The sequence below is a fragment of the Adelges cooleyi genome, unplaced genomic scaffold, assembly GCF_023614345.1.
Source record: "Adelges cooleyi isolate 19-005CV unplaced genomic scaffold, UGA_ACOO_1.1 ACOO_flye_CR_arks_rails_tigmint_CR_PRNA_41, whole genome shotgun sequence".
In the NCBI taxonomy this organism is placed as follows: domain Eukaryota; kingdom Metazoa; phylum Arthropoda; class Insecta; order Hemiptera; family Adelgidae; genus Adelges; species Adelges cooleyi.
This window is the reverse complement of record NW_026096090.1, coordinates 384,050-405,235: the sequence shown is the minus strand read 5'-3', so window position 1 is coordinate 405,235 and position 21,186 is coordinate 384,050. Positions and strand designations below refer to the sequence as shown.

The 21,186-nt window shown below is 33.7% G+C and overlaps 1 protein-coding gene across 1 annotated transcript; it reads right to left on the bottom strand.

Annotated features, from left to right (window-relative positions):
• Positions 1-55: 55 nt before the first annotated feature.
• Positions 56-19,770, bottom strand: LOC126841711 (uncharacterized). Its single transcript, XM_050578309.1, has 6 exons — positions 19,471-19,770; positions 6,326-6,493; positions 2,833-3,048; positions 2,127-2,317; positions 1,313-1,977; positions 56-397 (listed from the first exon to the last, which is right to left on the bottom strand). Exons 1-6 carry the CDS (start codon positions 19,582-19,584, stop codon positions 375-377), a joined length of 1,377 nt encoding a protein of 458 aa, XP_050434266.1. The 5' UTR covers positions 19,585-19,770; the 3' UTR covers positions 56-374.
• Positions 19,771-21,186: the final 1,416 nt, after the last annotated feature.

The window sequence follows — 21,186 nt, the reverse complement described above, 5'->3', positions numbered from 1 at the left end:
TTTTAGACAAAACTAAATTTTATATAACACTATCACAATTAACATTAACAAATCTTAAATAAAAAAAAAAAATTATAATGTAAACAAGATCAATATATTTTATATGTTTGACAATATACTGCAGTATTTTTATTTTGTCGTCAAATAATATAATCCTTCACGCTGACTAATTCCATATAAATTCCACGCATAAGCTTAATTGTTATTTGATTATTGTAAATCTAATGTCAATTTCGACTTATTATTACAATCTGTTAACAAACAATAACAATGTATGGTATAATATTATCATATATATGTATAAAAAAAAAAAATGTAGGCTTCATAAAAAATAAATCAACATTGGCGTCCTTTCTGTCGTCTTGCACATTTGATCAGACCGAACGTGGATGAACGTCTGAAACAACAATAACAACAGTTATCACCAGCTCGGTAAGTAAAAGTTTTGTCACCAACAACTGTTTGTATAATCTTCTTGCCCAAAAACTTTTATTTTTATTTTTAAAGTTTTAGATTATTTAATATTTAAACGATTGGTAAATATTTGTATAGAACTATTTGAGAAAACAATTATTGTTTAACTGCAATACTACCTAAATAAAGTGTGACTGCCGTACATTTGTTACCGCAGTCAAAATGTGACTAAGTGTGACTGGTCTACAACGATAGATATATGGTATTTTATTAAGTCGGTGAAGCTAATGGGGATGGAATGTGGGCTGAAATCAATGACAAAAAAAAACCATGCATACTTATTAAAACAGTTATCTGGGTCAGGTAATTAAAAAAAAAAACAGACTATTGCCAACTCGGGGTAAAAAATATTAAGTATCAAAATGAATTTAATGTACATGCAATAATTGTGTTACTTGATTCTCTCCCCTGCAAATAAAGCCTGCTTAAAACTTTTCAAATTATTTTGATGAGGCGTTAAATCTAAAACCCCTAAAAAAGTTCCACCCATTCTATAGAAAGTACTAATGATTATTTTCGTATTTTAATCTGTAGTGTACAAATAAAGTGTTATTGTTAATTATTCGTCCAAATAAGAATGTATTTGAAATTATTATTTGGTAATTTTTATAAAAAAAATACAATTGTATTTATTATTCTAGTTTATATTTAAATAATTTTGTCCATTTTTATTTCAATTATTTAGAGAAAATTGAACATTTTTTAAGTTTGTTATTTAAATTCATTGAAATATAAGTAAAATGTTGTTTTATTTATTTTTAAATAATGCCTAAGATCGGCCCAAGTTTTAGTAGTTGCCATTGATGATTGATTTTATTGCTTTATTGGTTATACTCACAGTGTGGGCGATTTTCAGTTTTTTGCTCTGATTCTAAGTTATCAGGGTGAACGACTTGCTGTTGGTCTGCACTAGGTGCCATCCCCATTGATGAAACTGGCACGTGAATGGGACTCCTTTGGAAGAAGGACGGTACGTTTTGTTGGCGCATACCGTCAGGCTGATGCATGGACTGATGTGCCATCTGCGGTGCCTCGCCGTTCGACTTGTCGGATATGGCTACAGTGTACAAAGCTCTTCCCTCGGGCATGGCGGGATGGTACAGGATTTTGTTGGGCATCGCCCCCCTGTCTTCGACCTCCTGTTTCTGTTCTTGCTGGGCTTGCTGCTGTTGCTGTTCTTGTTGTTCGGGCATGGATCTGAGTTCCGGCAACAGTTGTTGGAAAATCGGTATGATGTGCTCTTCGATCTGCTGTTGTTCTTGCATCTGCAATTGGTTGTCAATGTCCGCGTTGATCCTGGCGATCATGGCCAACGGCACGGGGCCTCCTTGGTGGTGGTGTTGGTGTTGGTGGTGAGGGTTGGGCGGCATCTGGTGCTGGAACGGCGGCGGCAACGGCGGTGCCATCATGTTGGGCATGTGAGTCATCTGGTTGGCGCCCATCGGGATGGGCATCATTATCGACGGTTGCGGTTGCATGTGTTCCATCGGGTTAGGAGCTCGCCTAATGTGTACAAATAAAAACAAAAACGTTAACAAATTCAAGCAAATCTTGAGCTTTTTCATGAATGGCGGTTGAACGCGGTATATGTTGATATTGCCAGACACTTCACAAATATTACCTACCTACCTTTAATATTTTAATATGTTTACCTTTCGTCGTGTCCGCTTTCGCATATGATGCTCAACCGTTCGCCTGTGACATGTTCGAAACGTGGATCTGTGGTGATGTTGACGCCGAATGGCAGTCTTAGGGTTTTCGGCTGATGGTCCATCACTTCTTCGGCGCGTTTCTTTTCCACCACACAGTTCATGCGAGACCGTTGGTTCTTCTCCAGCAAGTTCTATCAGTCAAACGTCGTAGCCTTTAGTCGTTAATAGGGGGGTGCATAGGGTACATAATGAACCTAACAAGGGCATAATCATATGATGACGTCACGTATGTTTGCCTACGTTCCTGGCCACCAAATCCTCTCTTATCACTTTCCTCCATCCACTCTACAAATAGAACTCCTAGTATACTATTTGTATTTTCACCGGGGTTATTCCGGAAATCCTAGCATTTGGGCTTCCATTTTTTAGTTGGGTCCCTCATTTCTGTTTTGAGTTTGAGAGGTGGTAAACATCCCGGTTGATTCAAGCTCATCCATTAAAGTTAGATTAGAATAGACATCACGTCGACAGTTGGACCAAATGTAAGTAACAGGACTATTGTGAATTAAAAGAGAACTTAGTGCGAAGCTCCAATAGTCTGTGGGACTTCTATTACAAAATTTCCATCCAAAAGTGGACGAGGGAGATTAATTATAGATAACCTGGAAACTCGAGGGTCTGTTTTGATTTTCCTTAACGAACTCACTCCGATAATTTCTTCCAAGTCCAGTTCCATTGGCAACTTGATTTGAACTTGGGCCGGAGCCGCTTGTTCGTTGTTGGAGGTCTGTTGCTGTTGTTCGGCGTTCCTGGCCGTGTGCTGGTGAACCGGAAGTTCTTCCTGTTTGGAGTCCGTGCTTTCGTCAGATTGCAGTGGGTCGACAAGGGCTTGGAATTGTGGACGGTCGGCGGCTTCTTCGCTCTGAAAACCAAAAAAAAAAAAAAACTGTTACTTTGGGAGAAAAACCACAGGGTTTTTTTTTTTGCCAACTCCTGGGTGGTGGTGCTGGGCTAAATGTTAATTCAGTACATACATGATGTGGATTTGATTAACCACGGCTCGCGTTACCGTATAGTATTATATTTTTTCCACGTTATATATTATATATAAAAACAATTAATGCATGAGTACTATGTCGGACGGTGTCGTGTACGCATACAAATATTATACGTGTTCGAATTGTATATTACAATTCTAGTCGAGAGTTTCATAACTCATTCATTTCCTATGTTATATTTTTTTGCCCCGACTTATATGGTCGGTTACACCGAACAACAGTCTTTACTGGCACGTACGTTTCACCCATATTAGTTCATTATTATTGTTGTGTATATTCTGCAGTGATATTTCAAACGGACAGTTTTTAACCGATTAGTCCCCGTTGTTTTTTTATTGTACCTATCTATAAACTGTATTATGGTCGTTACTCGCACGACGTTTTACTTTTAGGTCTTACTCGGTTTAATCGGAATACAATTTTGACCATTTTGCATTTTTCAGCGGTGTATACATTGTCACTTGAACAATAATGCATTGAATACCACCTATGCGTTGGTCGAGAAACAACATGCGGCCTGCTCTACACCTTTCCCAGAAATGTCCGAAAAGATCATATTTCGTTAATATTTTAAGTGTTCAGCTTTTTTTTTTGTAAGTCGCCTATTTAATTATGTTCAAGTTTATAAAACGCTCAATCAATGTACTTAAATATTTATAGTGTTAAAAATACATACTATGTTTACAGCATGTTATACTCTTATAAGTTATAGATGAAATATATGGTCGACCAACAGTTAAGCGTTACTCTGCTATTTTCGAACGTTGATCGATTCCTATACCTATAACACGGTTCTGATCCTGGAGTTGTGTGTGTAGACATTTAATTCCTACTACCCACCTAGTTTGGTGTGTAGTATTATGTATTTTCTAGATTCCGTTTTTTTTTTTTTAAATTTTAATTCGCTTTGTCATTTGACCGTTGTTAATCGATCCGGTGGTGTTTTTTAGCTGTTGATATTATCCATCATTACGATCGATGGATTGTACGGACAAGAACATGAAATAAAACTAGGAAGCCGTTGTCGAGTTTCACCGACTGTGCGTGGAGATCGTACAGTGAAAGCAGTCGGGCTATTCTTGTGTCTGTCTGGAAAAAACTGTGGTCGCCGGACGAAGAAATAAACCCAAAGAAAGTGATATTATCCGTTCTGAGAGAATTTCAGGTACATATCATGTTCTCACATGTCATTACCTACGCTTTTTGTATTATTGTTCGTGTGTACCTCTGGGTACGCGGGGACGCATTAGAGGAGGGTCTTAACAATAATCGTATTGTCATGTGTTATTTTTGCTCGGAAAGGTATAAAGATATAATATAATATAATTGCGAGACGACTGTCGTCGTTGTGTGATTTCCACAATGTAATATTTTGGCAAAAACATGTCATTCGTAACCTATCCAAACACATAATATTATACCGATAATTCCAACGCAATGTAATTTCCAGACACACTCGGTTGCATCACCGTGCGACGATAATACATACCTGTAAAAAAATATATTGTGTAGAAAAACTTGAAACGATATTTTATTCGCGTTGAAAACGGTGTTTTTATTATTATTATTATTATTGTACGGTAAGAAAATGAATGAAAATCGTGAAAAGCGCATAACGCTTATACTTGCGTTGCAAAATCCGATTGAAAATAATAACACGTGCAAGTAATATCCGTTTTGGGTCGACCGAAATTGATTTCGTTGCATGTCTGAAATTAACTTTATATTATCTATATATATATACAAAAATAAATAAATATATACAAACAAACTTGCTGCAAAGACAAGACGCATAAGTCGATAAATTTGCATCTGATCGAATGGCGTTTCCACGTTAATTCGAAATTATTTTGTTTATTTATATTGCCTATATATTGCCCCTAGTAAACCCAATGAAAAATGAAATTAAAAAAACCAACTTGATCGCCCCGTGCAACGAAAGTAGCTTGTTTTATAAATATTCAATAACTTAACTCAATTAAAGTAACTTGCCTTGCTAAAAGAGCGAGTAAAGTAAAAATAGAAAAGAAGTCGCTATTGTATTTCAAGAAATAAACGATTTGAGACGGGGAAGACTTCTTAAGATAATTTCTGTATTAGGATACATCGTGAGAAGTGTACCCGCGTTTTTCAATTAATTAACAAAAATTTTACCCTTTTATTTAATAAGCAGAGAATTATACTTTTTTCTAGACATTCAAACTTGTTTAATTTATAAACAAATTAAAGCTTGGTTAGGCAATCTAATCAATGTTACCCATTTAACATTGGTTAGATAAAAAAACAATTCAAACGATATTTTTTATAAATGGGGAACACAATTACCCTGAGTCTACAAGTTTCCCTATTGTGGATTTAATGGAATTTCAATGGGTACACCCCCTAAATTGATTGGAAATAGTTCAAATCTGGTCTTAATTTTGATTTCAACTCCTCAATCATTACTTAACTAAAAAAAAAAAAAATTAGACTATGAAATGTTTCATAAAATAATGATGTTTACAAAAAATTAATTATTTTACTTTCTTGGCTGCAAAGTTTTCTTAATAGTTGATAATGTACTAAAAAAATTGAATATGAAAACTTTTTTTAGCTTGCAGTTATTTTTGAACAAATTTTAGTGACAATAACAGTTTATAAAAGTATTTAACAGGATGTACCGTGGAATAGTTTATTTTTTGTTTTCATTATTAATTTGTGAAAAAATCAAAACGTTTGAGAATGAAATTAATTACCAAACAGTCTATTTAAAGCTCCTTGCCTAGATAATGACCCTATACAGTGGGCCATTAACATTCAGTTCATTCGATCCAGAGCCGGTCAAGTTAGGCAGCTCGGTTTTCAAAACTAGTATTACAAGTAGGTATACTAAATAGTGCAATTAAAATACACCTACGTTTTTTGGTAGCCGTCTTTGTTGTTCCATTAAAATTCTATTCACGGGGAGTGTACGTGTAGATCGAAATCCATTGAAATTCCACTAAACCCAAGATAAAGACTACACCCTATATTGTTGTCACATATTTTTGCTTAACATTGGAAACTGAAGTATCCCATAGAGTATAGATTGTATTCTTCATTTTGACTCGGTTAATAGTGGTTGTGCCTACAACGATAAGTATTGTATTATATGCTTCATACTTGTCTTAAAAGAGCTTCGGCGTGCATCAACTGCGAGCAAGATGCGTTGGCTTGCAAATAAGCTGCTGCCAACATAAACGATCCCAGCATGAATGTGCATCCGACCACTGTAAATGCAGCTATTCTGGCTATCTGGACGGAAGTCGGACGAGTTTTGAGTTTGTACGCCTGGAAAACAATACAAACGGATAAGTTTTTTTAATGATACGATCAATAAAATTATTAGCTTATGTAAATTTCTAGTTCAGTGCCAGACTTTCTTAAGAAATATGCTTGCAATGTTAGACAGTAATAAGTTACAAGAGCCAATAAAATGTGTAACTTGGATTTTTGACATTGGTCAATAATTGTTTTTTTTATTCTAATTAATATTTCCCATTCTAGAAGTTATAATTTTTATATATATATATATATATATATATATATATTTCACTATTAATTTAAGTAACTTTTTTTCTTTTATGTAAACTGATAACTTGACAAACATAAATAATAACCGACACTGAAGTTATGTAATTGACCGGTTTCGCTTTTTATATACAAATAACCAATACCATATAATTGAGTATATGATATTGTATGCTAATTACACTTTGGATAATAATTACAATTTACAATATTATATCCTTTTGTCGATACGCTATCGTGTCGGCTTTGTTATGAAAGAGCTAATATATAATTATAAAATATATTACAATATTGTGATAGTGAAAAAGATTGCAAGTCTTACAAAACAAGTTGGCATGACGCCTTCATTTTGTCTAAGTGTCGTACAGTGGGGCAATACATTTCATCGTTCTCACTTACTAACCGTTCGTTTATCGAATTGAAAATTGATACAAAATTAGGATAAATTTTATTATAATTTGTAATGAACGGTAATTAATTTCATATTTGGAAATAGTTTGGGTTTCTATTGTTTGAGTATCGACAATCGTGATTTTCAAGTACATTAAACGCATCCTCTTTAAAGTTTCAATTCTTTACTTTTGTCCGTTTCGTTATCACGATTTTTCATGACTTGACATACGATTTATGATTCAATTGTGTTTTCTTCAGACTTATCGTGCGTCTTCCATATTTGTATTTCTTTATTATATGTAAAATGTATACTGCGCGTTAAGGAATCACGTTTTCTATTATAAGTACATCAAAAACGGACGTAGTATTTTTCTGCGCCATTATAACAAATTGCACGCCGTTTAAACGATTATTGTTGTTCTATTTTAGAGAAAAACAAATCTTTTAATGTATTTATAACAATAAATTATCAATACATTATTGCTCAAAAAAAAAAATAATAATAATAAACCGATTAAATATCGATGGTGATCAATAGAAAAAGGGCTTTTTCAAATTGTTTAACAAAGTAAAACCAAAGCAAAAGATAACTCTGTGGCAACGGGTCTAATTATAATTTTATTTCAAATAATCCGTCTGTGCATTTCATTAAGCAAATCATACTTCGTTAGTGGGTTCTTTTACAGTATAGAAGTTGTTGTATTTGCTTTTGTAGACTCTCAATCTAGAAAATCGAATTACATTTGCATCAGTATAGACAGTGTTTAATCGAAACACTATAATACATTAGCGGTTATCGTTCAAACTTTGGTAATTAATTGATTTAAATTTTTAACTAATGATCGGATAAAAAATTTAGTCAAACCGGTTCAATTTTAGGTACATCACAGGGCGATTATTATTGGGGACGCGGCTCATCCGATTTCAACAATTTTTTTTAGTCTCCCTAATGTCAATTTTAGCAATTGGAAGGTAGTGGCATTTTAACTGGGTTTTCAATCGCCTGTCGTCAGTACCCAGACCAAGGTACACATTCCCTCTATTGGACGAAGGAACAATGGAAAACGTGGCGCTTTTTAATGGTATAGAAATCCAACGGTCGAAACCGAAAACCTATGTATAATATTTGGCCACAGCAGCAAAGAAAAGTCATTGCTGACAATTGCGGTTTCCCTAAGCGCGGGGTACTTTCTCGATTACCGTCGTGCCGTCACGGACGTCCAAATAATCTATAACTAATAAAATCATGGAATGAAATAAAATTATTTATATATATATATATATATATATATATATATATATATATACAAACATAATCACACCGGACGCGCAATTGCCGCTTCGGTCACAGACGCGACTGTATTTATTTTTCACCGATTTGGTCCGTCGCGATAATTTGCGAAAACAATGAAAAATATAAACTATTATAGGTATTATACGTATAGGTACATCGGGTCCGACTGCGGGAAAATAAAAAAAACTGTCCACGGGTCGATTTAAGAGGGCGTCGCACCGGTGATTTCAAAAAATTCATTTTTTCAAAAGTCACAGTCATTTAAAAATGTTAAAACGGCCGTTATTTCTAAACTATTTATTGAGCGCTATACTTAAAATAATGAGAAAAAAAAAACGCACCGTCGTCTTGCCCTCCGAAATATTGTTCCGTTTTAATTTTATAACGGGTGCTTTTACTCTAATTGCAAAATTAAGCGAGTTATTTTCAGTCTGCTTAAACAAGTCGAGATGACAAAAACATTTTTAAATCGCTTTCAAGGTAGCTGTGATAGTCCGAAAAAATTAATTAACTACCAAAACAGAGTCTCAGTTAACGAACTAATAATTACACATCGCAGTTTAACCTTTAAAATAAGATTTTGTAAAAAATTGCCTATACCTTACTCCTTAAAAATGGGCGGTGCGACGCCCTCCTAACCGCCCCGGTGTCGGTTGTATCCGAATTTTGCTCTTATTTTTTATCAATGCCGTGTTCTCGTTACAAATTATTATTATTATTATTATTATTACATTTAAAATAATTGTCATTGCATACGCGATTATTATCGGTTTCCTGTGTGATTTGCGTTGACCGAAATATGAATGCATAATAATAACACCGACTAGTTTTTGGCGGACAGGACGTCCGGTGCACTTGGAAAATTGATTGTGTGTGAAAATTATTAGAATCCTGTTTGTATGATTTTTTTTTTATGTTTTGTTGTGGAAAATCCTTCACGGTCGTCGTCGTCGTCGTCGGATAGGAAAGTGTGTTGAATGATCGGATCGATTTTGTTTTTTCGATCCATCGTTAATTTTTTTTTTTTACAAAATTCGATCACGAACGCAACGATTACAATAATGGCGTCTCTGTCAGGTGTTAACGAGCCTGATGAATGCCAAACGTCTTAACTAGGAAGCTAATGCACATGGTTTTTGTACCAAAGAGATTGCGTTTTTTTTTTTCGGTTATTTTTTAATTTTTTAATTCACATCATGTCTTTATTGTATTGTCCGCAATTCTGACGAGTACATAATGGGGGTACTGAGCAAGGAAAATTCATTCATGCAACATTTTTTTGTTTTTAAACCTTTGTAGAAATATCAAATTTTGCCAATTTTATGTCGTATTCATGATTTAAACCTTTGTCTTGTGAATAATGAATATAAATGCAATTTGAAAATTACCTAAACACAAATTTATGTACTTATTAAAAAAAAAAAATAATCGCTTTTGGATTTCAACGATTTATTTATTCTGTTTTTTTTTTTTTTTTATAAAATAAGTCTACTGACTACTGTACAGCGTGTGGTGTTTAAAAATATAAGTGTGCTGATATATAGAGTTTAAGTGATCTACCTAATCCAACATGAGTGATATAACAGATCAAGTTTTAATACACCTAAGACAACAGGGCAACCTTCATCATAGTAAACAAAATATGTAAATTAAACTAAATAAAAAATCGTGTAATTTATTCCAATTATTTTACTAAATTAAGTAAATATTTTGTAAAATAAAAATTATAGTCAATATACAGCTGTGCGGTGTATCTCCAACGTGTTGTCCTTGTGGCCTGTAGTGACTCTTTCCATACTTCAGTACAGTACTGTGTTGTAAAATTACTAGATTTGTACATAAAATATAATCCAATCCTACTGTGTTTACAGTATTTTACAGTACATGTATTTTAATGTCACATTATTGTCACTGGCATTTAATCGTTTCTATACTCTTGATCTTACCTATTTTTATTTACGTTGCTTTTTGTTTAATTATTTTTTTGTTTTAACATTACCACTACTGGTGTTGGCGAAAACATTACAACCATAATTTATTGTACTATGTACACGTTCACACGCGCATTGGCTTCCTTCACGCTGGCGTAACGATAATAATAGCAGTATCTAATGATAACAACCAAAACAATAATAATAATAATAATAATAGCCAATAATGAATGACGTCGCCTTATTCGAACGATGGCTAAAGAGTGAAGACTAGAAACGAAATTGGAAAACGGTCGCTAATCTGTTTAGCGCTTCACAATTAACGTTTTGTCAAATTACATGGCGATAATGATCCTATATTATATAACGTTTAACTTGACGTGTAGCATGGTAATTGGCCAGAGAGTGGTCAGAATTTCGAAACGTTTTAAACTCGGCCGTCTTGTTGTCCGATTATAATAATGAGTAATAAAATGATTGTTTTATTGTAGTAATTATCTTAAGATAGCCGCAACACTATATTTGTAGCATATTTAACAGCTGTACGCGTGCAAACCGCCGTTGTTTGAAAATAAGGAAGACATCTACACTTTTAAATGTAAAATACAAAACTTATTTTCTTCGGTGAAACCTAACCGTGACCGTAGACACATTAGACGGTTTTCAATTGTAATATATAATATATACATAAATCGTTTTAATGAGCATATATAAATTATAATATATTAATATATTATAAATATCCTAAATGTCAAACCCAAACGCGCCGTGTGTATTATTTGAGTACAATAACGACAACAACAACAAAAATCCTCTTATACTCGCCTTAAAAACGTTCTACTGTGTTTAGTTTGCAATGTTGTTCGCCTTGTGACGCCAACAAAAAAAAAAAATCCTACAAATTGTTAAATTATTCACTGGATATACTGTGTATGGCTTATATTAGTCGGTTCAAAAGGGCCACCCTGTACATTTTTCCATCCAATAGCTCGATTATAAGACACGGAAACAGAAGCCGACGCGGTTTAGTAGTTAGTTCCGATTTTCGCAGATCGTCATACACGAGTAACTCAATTGTATTTCCTACGATTTTGCTCAACAACCGTCAAATACTTGTACACATTTATTTGCCGCTTTTTATAATTACAGTTTGTGCTTCTGTAATGATAATTGTATTTTCCAACACCGAAAAGAAGTAAAAAAAAAAAAAAATCATTGTTATTGTACCTACCTAATAAAAAAAGTATAATAACCCTACCTCAAAGCTGGATGTGTTGTAAGCAAGCCAGCCAATAACTTTGTAACTTTCACGTTACTTGTGTTTTATAGGTAATAAAAAATTGCTTAACTAGTTTCTATTTTTTTCGTTCTGAAAGTCTTAAGAAGTCTTGACGAGTTACTAAAATCAAGTAGGTAAACTAGACCAGCTTTTGAGTACCGCAATCACATTCACCGTAATGTCATAAAAAAAAAACCGTTAATTTCTCTTCAGTTTTCATATAAAAAAATAATCCACACAAAATCTCGGTCTTAGTCGCTTCAGCTGTTATTAATTCTGTGGCGTTTAGACAGAAGAGCTTAGGGTGAAAACACCATAAAAACTTTTCTCTATCCCATTCATGGCCACCTCGTTTTACTCCTTATGTCTTATCAAATGAGGACGAAATACACTGAACTTGAAAAAAAAGTGGTCATGACGGGTGTATTTACTGGTCATATACATGTGGGGTTTCCACCTTTAGTCGCAGTAACGTTTCTAAGGTTAAGTATCTCTGATAAGAGGAAAAATTAACCAATTTACCAATGGTAGGTATTTGATGCATCAAAAGTTTTAAGATTTAGTATATTTTTTTTTTTCCAACAAAAAAATAAGTTTGACCGGAATCGGTGTGTACATAATTGGGTTAAGAGCGACAATCACGGTCTGATATTGTTCCGTGACAAGGCGAACGATATGGTGTACGGTCTGTTGGAGGATATAGGTATCAGCTGTATAGGAAATCAACAGGCCAATCGGGTATAACGGTACAGGTACGAGATTCGATTGTGTCGTTGCACATAGAACACATTTGGCACAAAAAACAACCTGTTCTTTTTTTATTTCCTCGTAACAATAATGTTAAACGTCCACGTCAGACTAGCTCGAAAATGGCCACCGTGCAACAGATTGGCATAAATGTATATTTAATCTATGAATTTGGTTAAAAAGCCCGTCAAAACATAAAACATAATCAAAAACAACGAAATTAATTATACTGAATACTACATATTTTGAAACAAAATATATAAAGTATTTCTAAAAAAAAATAAGTTTAAAATAGAACAAATAAGTTAGGAGACATTATTTTGCTTAACAACTTGAAATTCCATCCATTAAATAGGAAAACACTTAAAAAAAAATATGTTTTTTATAGCTTTATATGCTGAATTTTATATAATAATCTTGGTGTAAATTTCATTAATAAAAGTTGAAGTTTACGATGTTTAATCTTTGCTGCAAAATGTTTGTTTTGTAAGAGGCAAATCCAAAACATGACCTTCTTCAATAGTTTCTCAGAATTGTATCAACGTTACATGAATTTATTTGAAACACAGACCATTTTCATTAACATTTTTAGAAAAGGCTGAACCATTGGCGGCCAGTCCCCCGGCCGTGCTTAATTCTGTTGTTATTAATTCTTAGTTTTTCTTCTTTTTTTTTTAATCGTGTATCGATTGTGATCATTAGTATTTATTATTTAATGTTCTCACCGTGGCGTTATTGTGGCGCGATATATACCTACGATTTGTCATATTGTGCACGTACCTTATTTAGCTGCTTGTTATGTTGTATGTGTGTGCGATTGTCATACTTAAAACGTTATTACCAAAGGATTTTTTTTTTTTGTTTACTGCCAACACATATAATATACGAGCGGGACACATAAAGGAGAAAGCGTTTGGTTCATTGAACCCGGCTGGAGACGGGGGTCCAGAATAAAAATATTACGGTGTAGCAATATACGTGGTAGGTACCAGTGTTTTTTTTTTTTTTATATAGTATTTTTGTTGGTTGTGTAATTCGATAGCCGCTGCCGCAGTCAGCCAATGCGCGCCGATTATGCAATTATGTTGTTGTTATTCGCACTGCAAGTACACAGTTTATTATAATGTATTCGAACTAGACAAAAAAAAAAAAAAATGCATTATTATTATTATGATTTGCAGCGTTTAATTTGACGCGCAATAATTATTACAGAATGATAATAATAATAATAGCGGCGGCTATAGGATAGTATATTAATAATAGTATATATTATTATTATTATACTGTATAGGTAGTATGAATTGATAGGAGGTCGTTGGATGAATGAACAACGCGAATAATAGAGCTCTATTTGGTATAGGTTACGACGATCAGGGTTTCGAAATGTCAACGGTGAAATTTCCAGCGCTTTTGGCGAGTCCAATTAATATGTAATGTGTTTTTTTAGGCACGTCCATTGTCTTGTGCACGGGCTAATCCGCTATTGGGTGTGAAATTGAAAAATTCTGGATTTTTTAATTTTACACCATAAAGTAGGCATTTGTTTGGAATTCACTCACAATTCCACATAGCGGACACTTTCACCTAACATCCAGTACTGCAGACAAATTAGATCATTAGAAAAATATAGTAAATGTACTTAGTATGGGAAACACTGCTAAAAAGTTTCGACTTGTATTTAGTTACTGATGTATTTAGTTCGAATATTTTTCATAGCAATTAATATTTTATTGCGTTGGGACTTATTTGAAAACGGTACCTATATCCGACCCGAGTGCCGCCCATTGTTGTATGCAAAAAAGACAATTTTGATACTAAGAATGTTAGTTTTTAACAATTATTGTCGAATTATATTTTTCGGTCGTGGACATTATTTTTGCATATAGTTGTTAAAAGAAATTATGTTAGCTAGACATTCAATGCCCGTTCAACATTCTTATAATCAGTTATCAAAAGAAAAATGGCCGTTTGCCTAATAATAAAAAAAAACTGTTATGCTAATTATTTGGCTAACAAGTTACACTAATTTATAAATATTAGGCGTATATAATATGGCATTCGACGTAGAATTGTATCTAAACTAGATTCTAAGCGAAGCAGAACCTATTGTTTTTTCCTGGTATTTTTTATATCTATTAACAACTCTTTGATGTATTTCCGTTGTCATACTTTTTTTGTTAATTCATAATTGCAGAACTGTCTCTTAAATTGGCACAGTGAATTTATTTTGTAAAATAAACTATGCGAACAAAATTTGAACGTAAAATGTTAAAACAATTTTCTCACTGGCGACTTGTTTCTTCTCTACTACTATTATTTATTTCCTAGTCTATATATATATATTTTTTTTTCCGTTATAATTGTTAATTTGTACAGTAACGGTTGATTAATTGAATCGTTAAAAATCATTTTGAGCTTCGATACTTTTTGTAGTTTTAAATTGTGTGTGTTTATATTATTATTATAGGTCAAAATGTAAGTACAAACATTTTATAATGTTAATTAACCGAAACTCGCAACACAATAATATTATTACTGGATATAGCGGTTTTATTAAAATTTAAATATTTATGACGGTGAACAGAGTTTTATATGTCGTTAACCCAAACTCGGTACTTTCACCCACTTACCACTTATTCATGCAATGACTAAGAATTAAGATTTAGTTTGAATTTTGAAAATCTACAGGAAAGTTGGGTCAACTTAAAAACAGTACATAAAATTCAAAATATACAACTTTCTTTGTCGTTCTTCTAATTGATTTTCTAACCCGTTTGCAGAAATCCTATTCAGGTCTGTTTTACATACTTTACTATAGAATGAAAAGTAGAAAACGCACCTACAAGTATGTACTTGTCAACTCGGTAGACAAATCAATTAACACACGACACACTGACCAAACTACTATTTGTGCGTCATTACTTCTTACTTTTAACAATAAACAATTACCATTCATTCATTGGCTCGGTTGACACAATGTACCTTTAATATAATACAAGTGCAGTAATTAGTGTCGAGTTTATGTTCATGTCTTTGGTTTCCTAAGTCGATCCGGAAATACTGTTTCGAAACCGAATTGCCGTCCATTTATTACTAATGAAAACGTTTAGCGAATTATATTATATATATATAATAACTATATTATTTTCTAATAAAATCAACGCTTAAAAATAATAGTTATAATATTACCAGTAGGCGGTAGAAAAAGCTGTGTTTATAAATAGTAAATGGTTTATTATTTTCTCTATTAAACCGTATTAAACAATTTATCGGTTGAGCAATAATAATTTATAATCTCATAAAATAACTGTTCTCTTAAGCATTAATTATACTTAATAATAACAGACTCAAACTACTTAATTCTTCGACTATGTTAAACGATCATTGTATTAGTCATTTTACAGTGTCGCAATAAAAAAAAAATTATATTTTTTAAACGAATTGCAAAATATGTGTTTTATTCGCCAAGTAAGAACTTGGCGTACCTAAAGCGAGTGTTCGATGAAAATATTCAAGTGTAAAATATTATGTTAAAATAAATTCTGTACTCGATTTCCAAAACATGAGAGTGCAAAACAATTCCTTTTTAAGGTTGGGCTGGTCAAAAATCAGTTTATATTTAATTTATAATGTTGAAAGTGTGGCTGGAGTAACGTTGCTTGTGACTTTTTTAGCAAAGAATATTTTGAGACTAGCTGCATTAGAATACGTTAGAGTCAATTCTCAAATATATACCGATGGATAGTGATGGTTTAACAGCCTTGTATCCATTATCAGTGTTTGGAACAATAATTAACTAAAAAAGCTCCCCTGTAAAATGAAATCAACAAAACACTCAATACGTTGCTTCAGGCACACCCCTTCAATTATGATTCAGTTGATATCATGACAAAAGCAATCGCTGGCCAATACGGTTACACTGTCAATTGAATAGGGGAGTTATCCAGTTAGGAAACATGTTCCAAGTTCTTTAGTTCTAACATAAATTTGCACTTTTTCTCGTTTTAAGGGGTTGCATTCGGGGACGTTTGGTTTCTTTTTTCCAGTTCTTTACCATGGTGCAGCATAGCTACCTATAGTTCTACTTATAAGCCGTTTCCACTGCACGTACATGTATAAGTACATCATTTACTGGGTCAAATCATGATACAGTATTTATTGTATATAATATATATATATATATATATATATATACAGAGAAAGCGGCGGCGGCGTGCAGTAGCACCTCATAGAGATGGAGATGTGTATAATAGCAGGTGAAACTGCTCGTTGGCGCATATATGCAATTTGTGTACTTAAACTGGAAAGTAAGTACGTGCGGGCGTTTAGCGCAAACGTGATATATATATATATATATATATATATATATATCTGTGTACCGTACAATGAAGTATTTCGATTATGATCTAAATCGCCCAAGTCTTTTGCGCTTGGCGTTTCATATTCAGAATCCGTTCGAATCGGCCGCGGCCACGGTCGACATAATAATGATGATGATGATAATAATAATAATAATTATTATCATTATTTTCCATTTGCCATAGCGTCGGCGTTAACCTACCGGCCGTGTAAACTTTCTCGCAAATTGTTTCTTCTTTTTTGTTCTTCAAACAAACGTACTGTAATATGTTCTTTTTAATTTTTAAGCAAATTTTCACAACCGCCAGTCGTCGCGAACAAAAAAAACGCAAACAATATTACTCCGTCGAATTGACTTTTGTGGGTTTTGTAGTTATTTTTCATGTTTTGTTTTTATACAAAATATCATGTTCTTAGCAAAACCTAACCGGATCATTAGGTAAACGCGTTCGAAACCGTCACGCTCATTTACACATTGACTGACTGTGTACTTTTTGTACCATTTATTTTTGAACACATTTCTTTTTGTCCGTCTGTTTTTTTTTTTTGGCCCGGTGTTGAAACCAGCAATTGGCCATACAAGCAATGGAATCAACCGGTTATGGCGGTGTATTGCCATTAATATTATAATTATTATTTTTCGTTGTAATCGTCTCCGTGCATCTGTTCCGACCGAATAATAATAATTGCTCGAGTTCGCGACCTTGTAACGTTTTTACCGGGGAAAAGTACGCAGAGCGTGAAAAGCTCTTTAGAAAAAAAATAATAAAAATTCCCTCTCGTTTCCTTCCATTAGCGTCATTTCGAATTTTTAAGTAAAAAAAAAAAAAACATTATGATAATTATTACTATTCAGCGACACGACTCGGGAATCGGACCCAAGGTAAACGTACAAATATAATCTAATATACAATATATGTGTACCTACATTTATGTATATGTACCGAGTCTGAGAGAAAGGATATATTTTACAATACCCGGTTGTCCTCGACACACCACATCTTTTTTATTTTTTTACAACACTACACAAACACACGCGCACACACACCTACATAATGATAATTTCGACCAACCTGTGTACCGTGTGTATAACGTACCTATCTATACTAGTCCTATGCCCTCTAACACTGCCTCCGCACAAACTATTGTTTTTTTTTTCCCATTATTTTCCTTTTTGTGTTTGAACAACCGTCCGTGTGTGTGTGCAAATGCTTCGGCATAGGTTTTTGTGTTTTCCGTCCTATCCGTCCTCCTATTGATGCGCCCGTATATGACAGCGGGGAAGAGCAAAAAAAAAACCAACAGACCTCAGTGTTCATTGGATTGGTTTTTTTTCTCTTCCATAACATAGATAGAAAGTGTCTGCGGTGATTGGTTTTTTTTTTTTCGATAACGTTCCTCGTACAAAGCGAACGGCGAACGCGGTAATTTTCCGATTAGGTCAGGTCGTTTGTGTGTGCTGATCTCTATGAACTCTGCGAGAAACGGCGGCTTACGGTGCAAAACGGTCTTAACGTTTTCGTGCACGGTTTCTATTACGCGATAAAAAGAAAGAAAGAGATAATAATAATAACAACCATTTCGAGTTTGTTACTTTTTTTTCCCTTGCTGCCCTGTCGCCTCCATTGTTCGTTGACGGGAGATTTCTCCGTGCAAACATGAGATTTTAACGCACGCAGCGTCTCTCTGGTTGTTTTCCCTCTGTGGTCACACAGATCAACAGTAGTAGTAAACAAACTCCACGGAAATTACAATATTTACTTGTTTTGTTTACACATTAATAATATGACGGCCGACTGAATAGATTTGCATGTATTGCATATTTTGTCACTAGACAATATTGTAGGTCGGGCTAATGGCTAGGATCTTGCTGGGCCGTTACAAACAAATAACAAGAATGCGGACTGTGTAAAACCATGATGATATTATATTAACAACGGCATAGCGCCATCAGGTATCATAAGTGCAAAATTTTGTTCGTGCAATTTTACACGATGGCCGTTTAAAAATGTATACATTTATCGTAATCCTACACTATTTCGTTAAATCGAGCTTAGGAAATTTGTATCTTTGGTCTCCAAATGTTTGTAAACAATGTGTATAACGTTATTGGAGTTAAACGCTGATGTAATTTCTCTTAAAGTATATACTGCGTGATGATTATGTCATCGATAATTTAAAAACAAAATGTGTTGCATAATAAGAGTTGAATATGGCTATTTTTTAGTTAGTTTTTAGTTTCGTAAAGGTTTACAGTAGAAGCTTTACAGCAAAATGTGATTACTCTGAGAGATGTCAACCTACTTCCCGTAAAGTATTTTTCATATAACCCTAAAAATAAATTGACACTATCAGAATTCAAAAATAGCTGATATTTTTACAGTTTTTACGGCACCCTCAAGTCGATCGCTGTAGTACGACTGTGTGTGTTAACAGCTATTTCTATTGGGTTTCAACGAGCGGTTCGTGGCCTAGTGAAAACTAGCCGTATTATAATTTTTATAATAATAAAACGATTATTATTATTATAGTCAGTGACTTTCTTCGTCGGAAATGGAGTGTGACGGTTACTGTACGCCAGACCGTTGCCGACGTTTTATTTTTTTTTTTTAATATTGTAATTTTTACCGGTACCAACAGAGTGTATTGTAGAGTCCGAAGACTCTCTACAGCCGTCGTCTAGTGTAAGATTTTTAAATTGGAAAAAATATATATACATTGAACACAAACTCACCGGCGGCGCTTCGGAAACGTACACCTCGTGGGCAGGGTAGTCCGTCTTCATGCTTATGCTGTCGTCGGCCGCGGTCCCGGCGGCTGCGGCTGCGGCCTCTTGTTGTTTGTCCATGGCGGGGCAACAACGGCAGAGGATTTGTTTTTCGATATTGTTTAATTGATTTGATGTTTATTGTATTTTGTATTCGGCTGCTTTGGTCGCGGCGAGACGGACTTATTTTATTTAACAATAATTACAGCAGAAATATATTTCGGATACCACCGGACTGGGACTGAACTGTTCAGGCAGCGACGGCAAAAGAAGAACGGACCACCGCGGCTTTCCACCACCGCCGTCGCCCAAACCCGTCGTTTTGGAAGGGGCGCGATTAACTCCCACGCCACAGCAACAGCAGTACAACACAGCACAACTCGACCGTCACCTGTTTCGTACACAACAATATTTAAATTTAAAAAAAAATACACAAGTATTAAGTATGATAATACACAGTCACGTAAGCTATAGCCAGCAGCCTATATACAGGATGATAAATTTAACGCAAAACACTCCTATTCTCGGCAAATAATTGAGATTTTGTTATTTTTCATATTGAAAACATGTTTTCTTTTAATGTTATAAAATTACTAACTATTTGACTTTTTACAACTTTCCATAGCTCTATCGACTTTTGAGACTTGAATGGTAACCTACCAACTTTTCAAACTAAAAATCGACCAGTCAACGTTTTCAGAAAATTATTCTTAAAATAAAAATTTTATTGAATACACACTTAACCCTTATTAGTTTTAAAAGTTAATAGAGCTTTTGAAAAACATGAGTATTGTCTAATATTATGAAATACATAACTAAAGTGTCCCCGAAAATAAAAACTAAATTGCAAGTATTTTAAGAAAAAATTAGTGTCTTACCACCCGGTAACTATATTATCCTAGTAAGATATCCTGTATGAGTGATTGTTGTTGTTCGCCAAGTCTGTGTGCTGTTATTTAAACGACCTTCGGCGCCGGATTGTTTACAAATTTCAAGTCTCGGTTTTGGTAATAATTTTTTTTTTTTTGGAAAATTGTCAACTGGTAAACGCGCAAATCCGCCATTTTTATCGTCGTTATTACCGGTTTTAAAATAAATTGGCATTAATAATAATAAAAAAAAAAAGAATCAATAATAACAATTAAATACGAAGGACACAACGAGTATACTGAAATAATTAATTTTTCACCGACAAAACGCACAAACCTATTACTAGTGTTGAGTAAGGTCCAAAATATTTTATTATATTGTAAAACCTTATCTTCTTAAACTTTGTCCACTTATTTATTGCCTGTTAGGTTCGTTTTAATGACCATATTTAATACAATATTAATTATTCTCTGCGTGACAGGCAAAAAGGTCCAAGTTTGAAATATTATTAATTAAAAAATTGTATAATATATAAACAAAAAATTAAAGACAAGTGGTAGGCGTGCGAGATGAGCTAAAACTATTTTTTCAAATAGACATTTACAGTACATCTTAATACTAGATTTGAACATAACAAAGTTGTTATGTTTTTTTAATAAAACATTAATTGTATAAATTGTTCTTCAATTTGATTAAACATTTTTTTTTTTTGACACTATGTTATCGACTAAATTGAGTTATGCCGGAAATATTATTTTCTACAATTTTAGTATTGATTGCTAAAATAACAACAAGTCTTTAGTACTACAGTAA

Excerpts from the sequence above, each read along its gene's own strand:
- LOC126841711 (XM_050578309.1), bottom strand. The coding sequence starts at position 19,584 with ATGGACAAACAACAAGAGGCCGCAGCCGCAGCCGCCGGGACCGCGGCC. Across the intron at positions 2,318-2,832 it reads ACTTGGAAGAAATTATCGGA|AACTTGCTGGAGAAGAACCA; the intron begins GTGAGTTCGTTA and ends TTTGACTGATAG. Across the intron at positions 1,978-2,126 it reads GAAAGCGGACACGACGAAAG|GCGAGCTCCTAACCCGATGG; the intron begins GTAAACATATTA and ends TGTACACATTAG.